This window comes from Neolamprologus brichardi, chromosome 7 (genome assembly GCF_056152115.1).
Source record: "Neolamprologus brichardi isolate AB-2024 chromosome 7, ASM5615211v1, whole genome shotgun sequence".
Taxonomy (NCBI): Eukaryota; Metazoa; Chordata; class Actinopteri; order Cichliformes; family Cichlidae; genus Neolamprologus; species Neolamprologus brichardi.
In genome coordinates this window covers 69103343-69112386 of record NC_142110.1, presented here as the reverse complement: position 1 = coordinate 69112386, position 9044 = coordinate 69103343, and the positions used below count along the sequence as shown (strand labels likewise).

Sequence of the window (9044 nt, the reverse complement as noted above, 5' to 3'; positions counted from 1 at the left end):
GTTTAACTACAGCCAGCTTGAAGGCCTGTGGTACATAGCCGATTATTAGAGATAGGTTGATCATATTTAAGATCGAAGCATTAATCAATGGCAGGACTTCTTTGAGCAGTTTTGTAGGAATGGGGTCTAAAAGACACGTTGATGGTTTGGAGGAAGTAATTATTGAAGTTAACTCAGTATTCTTAAACTTTCAGAAAGACATCTACTGTGATAAACGTCTACTCTCCACTGCTGCATAATCAATTATTGTAAATGTAAATGTTATCAAGAAATGATCAGACAGGAGAGGGTTTTCAGGAAACACAATGTTCAGTTTCTATGCCATATGTTAAAACCAGATCTAGAGTGTGATTAAAGTGGTGGGTGGGTTCTTTTACATTTTGAGAGAAACCAATTGAGTCTAATAACAGATTAAATGCCATGTTGAGGCTGTCATTTTTAGCATCAACATGGATGTTAAAATCACCCACAATAATTATTTTATCTGAGCTCAGAACTAAATTAGATATAAAGTCTGAGAAATCAGACAGAAACTCTGTGTAAGGCCCAGGTGGACGATAGATGATAACAAGTAAGACTGGTTTCTGAGTTTCACAGCTGGGGTGGACGAGGCTAATGACTGACTCGGGGGTGTTGATTCATTTAAACTAACATAATCATCCTGCTGCAACCAGGTTTCTGTGAGGCAGAGGAAATCGATCTGTTGATCAATTATTAAGTCATGTACTAACAGAGACTTGGAGGAGAGAGACCTAATATTTACTCTTTGGTTCAGATGTAGATCTTTACTAAAATCACTGAAGCCATAAAATAACCACCAGAAAACTCAAATGTTTCAACACGGGTGTTTATTGAAAGAAAAGATTCTGATTTTGAATAAATGAGCTGTAATTGTATTATTTTTGCTACATCTGGCATTTTTGTGACTTTATTCAGGTTTTAGAGAATAAAAGAAAAATCCCTCTGATGATCCAGAGACGTCAAAAACTCCTGTAAATGTGCCAATCAGTGAAAGATGAATCAATTTAAATGAAGCTGGCAGCGCTGCGTCTGGGAGGCAGAGGGGGGGACGTGGGGCGGCTCTGTGGGTTCAAAGTTCAAATCTTCTTTCAGGTGACTGCAAGTACAAGTTTGGGCCGTGGGGAAACTGCGACGCCACCACCAACACCAAGACCCGATCAGGAACGCTGAAGCGAGCGCTGTTCAACGCCGAGTGCCAGGCCACCGTCAAGGTGTCCAAACCCTGCTCCCCCAAAGTGAAGAAGGTCAAAGGTGAGAGTCCTCAGTAACCTTTAACAGTCACTGCAACAGACGACGACACGATCGAGTCACGTGTAGCTTCTGGTGATGCTTTCGTAGCAATACTGTGATAAAAATTAAAAAAAGCCACGTTGAGTTCAGATAACCACATGCCACCAACAGAGAAAATGGAGGAGGAGCTTAATGATGTTGGTGTGCAGTCAGAGGCTTCACTCTTATACAGAGACGAGAGGTTTTAGAAAGATTTCAGGCGAGTGAAGCAAAGAGAACATTTAACTTTGTGTTTGTAAAGCACAAGATGCCAAAAATCGCTGTTTCTGCTGATCAGGATCTCTGTTTACAAAAACTGCACTGAAGTTCTGAAGGAGGCGGGGCTAAAGGTCAGGGGAAGGTGGCTCACCTGGTTCAGCTGGAAACTCACGTGCACAAGGCTGCAGTTTCCACGTTATCCTGTCAGATAAAGACTCAACAATAATACTCTGAAACCAGCAGGAGACAAAAAAGTTTCTCTAAAAAGGAGTTTTTCCTTCCCTGCTTGCTCACAGGGTCACATGATTGGTGGGTTTTCTCTGTGTGTTATTGTAGCGTCTACCTTACAGTATAAAGCACCTTAAGGTGACTGTTGATGTCATTTGGCGCTAAATAAATAAAGTTGAATTGAATTAAAAACCTGTTTCTTGCTCGTGCTCCAAGCATCTGAGCTCTGAGCCAGAACGCTGTCTCCCAGAGATCTGATTGGTCAGTAGGTGTTGCTAACACAACACAAGCATTAGCTGCTGAGGCCGGCAGCACCTTCAGATTCAGACCTGATGATAAACCTGATCTTCCTCGCCTCCACCGGAGCAAACGTGCAGGATTCGTCATGAGGAACGATGTTGTAACATGAACGTCTGATGCTTTGCTTCCTCAGGCGAGAAGAAGTCCAACTGAAGGATGTATCGTGACAGAAGACGGCGGCGTTTTGTCCTCTTCCTCAACGATCGTCTTCCCTCCTTTGAATACACAAAACGAGAGACTCCTCCAAAACACAGCGACCGCCTCTCCGTCTTTTGATTCTTGTTTTTCTGTTTTCTGATTTGATGTTTTTCTGGATTAAAGCTTTTCCGACACTGTCCCGCTAGATGATGAGAATAATCCTCGTAGCTGGTAGTTTGTTAACCATTACACTGATAGTCCTAAAGCTTGTACAGTAGCCGTGAATTCAGACTAAACTGGACGCTGGTCCTCACGGGATCGTCACGAGTTTGTTTGTAGGCGAGTTTAGTTTTAAAGAATCTGAGAAAATCCTCTATGAAATCTATTTTTTAAACTATAGATTATTGTTGCTGCAGGATGAAACTGTACAAATAAGCAAAATAAAGACTGTACATTGCTTTGGTGAAGAGTCTGGTGTGATTACTGGTGCACAGACACGATGGCTGTCGTAATAATAAAAGGTTCGTGCAGTGACCCGAGTCTTTAAGCAGACGGATCGACTTCTCCACATTTAAAGTGTTGGTAAGTGCTCGAGGAGTTCCTCAGGGTTCTGTTCTCGGTCCTCTACAGTTTCAACTAAAAACACAAAAATCTGCTTTAACTCTGCTTCTGGTCTCCACCAAGCAACCTCTGAGGCAGTTCCTCTAATGCCCACTAGAGGCTCCAGCAGAGTCATAGACTTTCATGTTAAACCAGAAATAAGCACGTTTACAGCCTTAAACGTGTTTCTTAGCAGTAACGACGCCGTTTGATTTCCTTTATTGTGCTGCATCTAGCAAACACTTTCTTAATAATGAAGATGAACAGCAGCTGCAGCCTTGCCAGCATTTATGCCTTGTTACATCAGTCACTGCTCATTAAACACATCATGGAGAAGCAGCAGGAAGTAGATGGATTAATTAACTACATAAACATCAAACATTTACAGCCCAAATTGTGATAAGAGGCCATGTCATCTGAGCTGGAAATGGGGACATGATGGCATTATCTGCTTTGATTTAAGGACGTTTTGCACCACCGGCTGTTTGTCAGACAAACCACTGAGCTGCAAGCATGGAAACAACCTTTTGTTCACATTAAATCTTCTTCTACATTTAGATGGAAACCTGCGATAGGACCAAACTCCATGAAAGCAAAAAGCCAGCTGCCAAAAACAGAAAACACCAGTGCTGTCACAGCCGCCGGCAGCGGCAGCGCAGGAGGCTGCAGAAGGTTTTTCTGAAGGTCACGTTGCACAGGGCGTAGCAGCCGGGGTTGACCGTGCTGTTCACGTAGCACAGCCAGTATCCCGTGGTCCACAGGGCGTCAGGAATGCGGCAATGGCAGAAGGCAGCAACGACGGCCATGACGTTGTACGGCGTCCAGGTGAGGACAAAAACCAGGATGATGGCCAGGATGGTCCTCGTGACCCTCCTCTCCCTCGCCATCACTCGCTGCCGCCTCCTCTCGCGTGAGCTGATGTCGGGGCAGGAGGAGAAGACTGCCGAGGCCGCCCTGTGGAGGTCGGCGTTGGATGAGTCTTCAGAGTCAGTCTTGTGGTCGTCGTCTGCGGTGGGTTTGACAGCAGAAGGATGCTTCTGAGGAGACAAACAAGCCACCTTCACTTCTTTTCATCAGGCGCCCAACAACCAATCTGTGTTTGGATTGAACAGGAGCCAATAGAGTAGACACATGCTCTCTTTCCATTCTTTGTCCAGTCTCTTTTAGACTACAGCCATGTTTGGGAGGGAGAGCAGGTCATCTTAGAGTCATTTAAATGACCAGAGAAAACTACAGAGTCCGACATTGTTTTGGCAAAGTTGCACACGATTCGATATTGATTTTAGTGACCTCCGATTGGCGTAACTGGGTGTCATTACTGCCGATGTGAATTATGATTTTACTGAATTTACGTTTACCCTTAGCCAGCAGTTTTAAATTTCCTTCAATGTCGCCTGCTCTGGCCCCTGGAAGACAATTGACTATGGTTGCCGGTGTCTCTAGCTTCACATGTCTGAGAACAGAATCACCAGTTACCAGAGTTTGACCCCCAGCGGGTGTGTCACCGAGTGGGGAAAAACGGTTAGACACATGAACGGGTTGGTGGTGTACCTGGGGCTTCTGTTTAGGACTACGCTTCCTCCTCACCGTTACCCAGCCGCCCTCTTTCCCCAGCTGCTTGGGGTCTGCCGGGCAACAGCTAGCGGGCTACAGGGCCTGGCTAGCTACGGGTGAGTGAAGGGTGGGAAGCCGAGTCTCTAATTCAGTAATCTTGGCCTCCAGATCGAGAGGCTGAGGAGAAACCTCCAGCACTTATTTACAGTCCTAACATCATCTCTTTTCCTCCGTGTTATCTGATTAAGCTCCGCTCTGACACAAATGTGCTGCAGTCACAGATCTCAGAGTTCCTCGACCCTCCGAGCAGCAGCCGGACTCTCAGCCAGCCTCCAAATATTTATGCAGAGCTCATTAAAGTGGACAAAAAGCCGCGTTTCCTCCTCCGCCTCATAACGATATCATTTTAAACACTAATAAGGAGCTCAGGGTCACTCGCTGCTGTGCTCAGATCAGCTTTATTAATGCCAAAAAAGGCATTTTTACCGCCTACCCACACATGCTGCAGCCTGTAAACACTCATAGAAACATAGAACAGAAATATGCTTTATTGTGGAAATCCAGGTGTTCCAGCAACAGAGTGACAGGAAGTTGGAGCGTGCAGAAATGAGCTGCATGTGAAGGCTCAGTGAGCTCAAAGAAACAACTGGAAGAATGATAAATGTCTAACAATGATCATAATGTGAAGCCTCGCAGCGAGGTCACTGCTCCTCTAACTAAACATGTGACACAATGTGCAGGAAGGTGCAGGACAGGTAACGATGCCATGGGAGCACCAGCCCATCCACATCAGCGGTGTCAAGGTCGAAAGGGTCAGCAGCTTCAAGTTCCTTTTGAAGCTGCAACATCACCAACTTCTCCTGGACCCTCACACAGACGCTGCTATCAGGAAAGCTCGCCAGCGGCTTTACTTCCTGAGGAGGCTGAGGAAGTTTGGCATGAACGCCAACATCGCCTCAAATTTCTGCAGGTGTGCAGTCGAGAGCTGATGAGCTGCATCACAGTTTGGTACGAAGCTGCTCTGCCAGCAGCCGTAAATCCCTACAGAGGGTGAAGGCAGCAGAGCACATCACTGGAGGCTTCCTGCCATTCAGGACATTTACCTCCAGCGATGCCTCCGTAAAGCTCACAGCATCATCAAGGACCACCCAGCACATCAGCTCCTTGTTACCGTCTGGCAGACGTTACAGGAGTCTGTCTGCTCAACTACAATACTTAAAAACTGTTTTTACCACCAACCATACGACACCTCAAACACAACACTTACACACACACAACACACTCAGAAGCTGCAGCTTCACAAGTGTTTAATCTGCACTGGTCACTTCACTTTATTGATATTTATATTTAAAAAGTGCAATACTGTAATTTTCTGCTGCTCATTCCTGTGCAATATCCCATCTGCCCCCCCCTCACATTCCCATTTAAGATTTTCTTTATTAATCACTAGTGTACATATATTTATATATGCATATATATATATATATAGTCAGTTAACTGAAAATCTCTTTTTTCTTTTACTACATCTTATTAATATTTTGCTCTTTACTATTTTTCTATTTATTTTTTATTTTTTTCTACTGTACCATGCTGCTGAGTGACTGCTGCTCGATGTTGACCCTGTGCTAACTTGCATGTGACAAATAAAACTGAAAACTGCTAGCGAGTTGGCTATGAGCTAAGCTAAGCTAAGCTAAGCTAAGCTAGCGAAACCCTAAAGACGCAGCGAGTAAAGCGCGGGAAGATACGAAAAGCGAAGTTATCTATACGTTTTTTAATAAACTGCTACAAGAACACCACTGTGTGTTGGACCAGGAACAGGAAGTGATACTCTACCGCAGAGCAGTGTTGCCAACTCCTCAGTAAGGAAAATCGCTATTGGCTATCATAAAAGTTGCTAGAAGTCGCTAAATGACGTCATCGCCTAATTAGCATAATTGGTCATGCTAATGTAATTGTAACCTACGTTGTTGGAGAGAGAAATAACATCGTGGAAGAGACATAAAGTGAGTAAAAAATGTCTTAAATCCATTTATAATTTATATCTTTTAGCAATTATTGTTTTTTTTAATGTCACAATTCCAACCCTGCTCCTTTACCCGGGCTTGGACCGGCAGAAGTGACCCGAAATAGGCGCTCTGGTGGAGTTACTGTGTGTGTGTTTATAAGTAGTTTTAAACCTGATCCACAAAACAGCATCACAGTAAAAGATCTGACTGCGTTACAGTCAGTGCGGAGCAGCGGCTTCACTGATGCGCGATTCATTTGCAGTTTGGACGCACAGGTGTGAACGTCTGCTGCCCTGATAGCAGCTGGGGGAGGACTATCCTCCGCCTGTGAGCGCTTTGGCACGGGTGAGGTGACCATGGCAGCACCGCTGCTTGTTGAGATTAAGAGCGATACGCGCTTCACATCAAAAAGTCATAAATAAGTCTCCAATAACACCAGAAGTCGCCAGATTTGTCGCTGGTCGCTTTTTAGAAAAAAAAGTCGCTAAGGGGGTCTGAAAACTCGCTAAATATAGCGACAAAGTCGCTAAGTTGGCAACACTGCCGCAGAGAGAGTGAACAGGAAGTGACAGCGCCCCCTGACAACAACATTAGAGACGGTAAACAGATGAAACATCCTTACCCAGCGTCTCCAGCTACTCTCGGCCTGCGCTGTATCATCTGTCTTCTTCTTCCTTCTGGTCTTTGGCGTGCAGGACTGGAGCTGGTTCGGGGTCAGGTCTGAGCAGGGGTCACTCGTCGCCATGCCTCGCCGCCTCAGCAGGAAGTCTTTTAAGGAGGGACTGGAAGCCCTGAGAGCACCCTGGTGTGGCATGAGCACACTCATTCGGCTGTAGCTGGCGACTGACAGGCGGCTGTAGAGGCCGATCATGATGATCGCCGGCAGGTAAAAGGAGGGAAGAGTCGTCCCCATAGTAACAGCAGGGCTAACAAGTAGACGGGTGTAACACTGATCGTTAGGGACGACGCGCCCGCCCTTATCTGTCTGCCAGGACAGGATGGCGGGAGCCCAGAGAATGAAAGAAAGCAGCCAGGCGGCAGCAATCATCAGGCACGCCATCCTGCCCGTCCGCCGCACTGGGTAGCTGAGCGGTCGCGTCAGGCAAAAGTACCGATCCAGACTGATGAGCAGCAGGTTCAGGACCGAGGCGCCGCTCGCCACGTAGTCGAGGACGAGCCACGCGTCACACAGCACGGGGCCCAGCAGCCAGCGGCCCTGCAGCTTGTACAGCGTGTACACGTTCATGGAGATCAGGCCGACGATCAGGTCGGCCACCGCCAGGCTCAGCAGGAAGTAGTTGTTGACCATCTGCAGGTGACGGTTCACTTTGATGGACAGGATCACCAAAGTGTTGCCGAGAACGGTGAGGATGCTGAGGGAGGTGGTAACCATGGCAACGAGGACCAGCTGAGCGGTGCTGTACGGATATGGCGGTGAGAGCGGAGGCTCACGGGAGGTGTTGACAGAGAGGCGGAGCAAAGTAGGCGTCGGGTCCATGTTTCCTAAACTCACACACAAGAAGAATTATTGAACTGAAGCGAGATCAAAGTGAAAATAACAAAATAATAAAAGTGTTAAAACAGAAAAGTTGCTTAAATCATCACTGAAGCAGCTCGTGTGTGAAACTCAACGATTTCCTGATGTAGTGATGAAGAGCAAATCAAAGAAGCGAACATCAAACGGTCATCAATGGATGTTAATGACTTTTACTAATATAATTAAAAGGAAGAACTTTGTATACTTGCCCTGAAAATGAATCAGTGATTTCCTCTTCCTCACAGCTGTTTTACTGCAGCTCACACAGAAACGATGAAGCTAAACAGTTTATACGAAGTTCTCCTCGTGCAGGATTTTATGTTTGAAGCTTATTATAAAGATCTCGTTACATTTAATGCAAAACGTTGAAACTCCTGTGATGACATGAAAGATTTAAAAGTGCAAAAGGAGCATTCGTGTGCAAACGACAGATAAACGTGACAAACTAACGATGCGCTGCAGCTCTGATCAGATACAATCACAGCTGTGTCACACTCACATCGACATCTACCTGCTCGAGCTGCAGCTTCTGCACGTCTGTGTTATTACCTTAGTAAAAGTAAGCTGACTGAAAAACACGTCTAAGCCTTCAAAATAAAAGCAGATTTCCTGGCAGAAGTTGCTGCGTTCAGAGGTTCGGTCCAGCTCATCGGGGATGTTGGAGCTGCTCGCCGCTGTCTGCCTGTCCATCAGTCCATCTGCAGCAGCTTACATGCAGCCTCCGTCCTGACGTCATCAGATGTGGGATGTAATGACACATTAGAGAAGATGAGCCCAGCTTCAGTTACCACCACACGGGTTTTAACTTCATCTTCCTCCCAGCATTACCGTGAGTGAAGACACTGCAGCAGGCACAGAGAGGCAAACGGAAACCTCCAGCGCTGTCAGAGTGCTTATTACAGTCCTAACATCATCTCTTTATCTCCGTGTTATCTGATTAAGCTCCGCTCTGACACAAATGTGCTGCAGTCACAGATCTCAGAGTTCCTCGACCCTCCGAGCAGCAGCCGGACTCTCAGCCAGCCTCCAAATATTTATGCAGAGCTCATTAAAGTGGACAAAAAGTTTCCTCCTCCGCCTCATAACGATATCATTTTAAACACTAATAAGGAGCTCAGTCACTCGCTGCTGCGCTCAGATCAGCTTTATTACCGTTTTCCTCCAGTGCT

At 46.1% G+C, this 9044-nt stretch overlaps 2 protein-coding genes across 7 annotated transcripts in view; one reads left to right on the top strand and one right to left on the bottom strand.

Annotated features, from left to right (window-relative positions):
- Positions 1 to 2637, top strand: part of mdkb (midkine b) — a 6387-nt gene extending 3750 nt beyond the window's left edge. For all 4 annotated transcript variants that reach the window (XM_087844258.1, XM_087844256.1, XM_087844257.1 and 1 more), the window contains exons 4-5: positions 1114 to 1272; positions 2171 to 2637. In XM_087844258.1, coding sequence (XP_087700384.1) covers positions 1114 to 1272; positions 2171 to 2190 — 179 coding nt within the window. In that variant the 3' untranslated portion in view covers positions 2191 to 2637. The remainder of the gene's footprint in view (positions 1 to 1113; positions 1273 to 2170) is intronic.
- A 511-nt stretch (positions 2638 to 3148) lies between these two features.
- On the bottom strand, positions 3149 to 8716 carry chrm4b (cholinergic receptor, muscarinic 4b). 3 transcript variants are annotated; one of them, XM_087844255.1, is made up of 4 exons: positions 8544 to 8716; positions 8387 to 8404; positions 6961 to 7846; positions 3149 to 3812 (listed from the first exon to the last, which is right to left on the bottom strand). In XM_087844255.1, exons 1-4 carry the CDS (start codon positions 8633 to 8635, stop codon positions 3408 to 3410), a joined length of 1401 nt encoding a protein of 466 aa, XP_087700381.1. In that variant the 5' UTR covers positions 8636 to 8716; the 3' UTR covers positions 3149 to 3407. The 3 variants fall into 3 exon arrangements, with proteins under 3 accessions (XP_087700381.1, XP_087700380.1, XP_087700379.1); XM_087844254.1 differs by lacking the exons at positions 8387 to 8404; positions 8544 to 8716 and adding an exon at positions 8425 to 8505 and having other exon boundaries at positions 6961 to 7841; XM_087844253.1 differs by lacking the exons at positions 8387 to 8404; positions 8544 to 8716 and having other exon boundaries at positions 6961 to 8025.
- Positions 8717 to 9044: the final 328 nt, after the last annotated feature.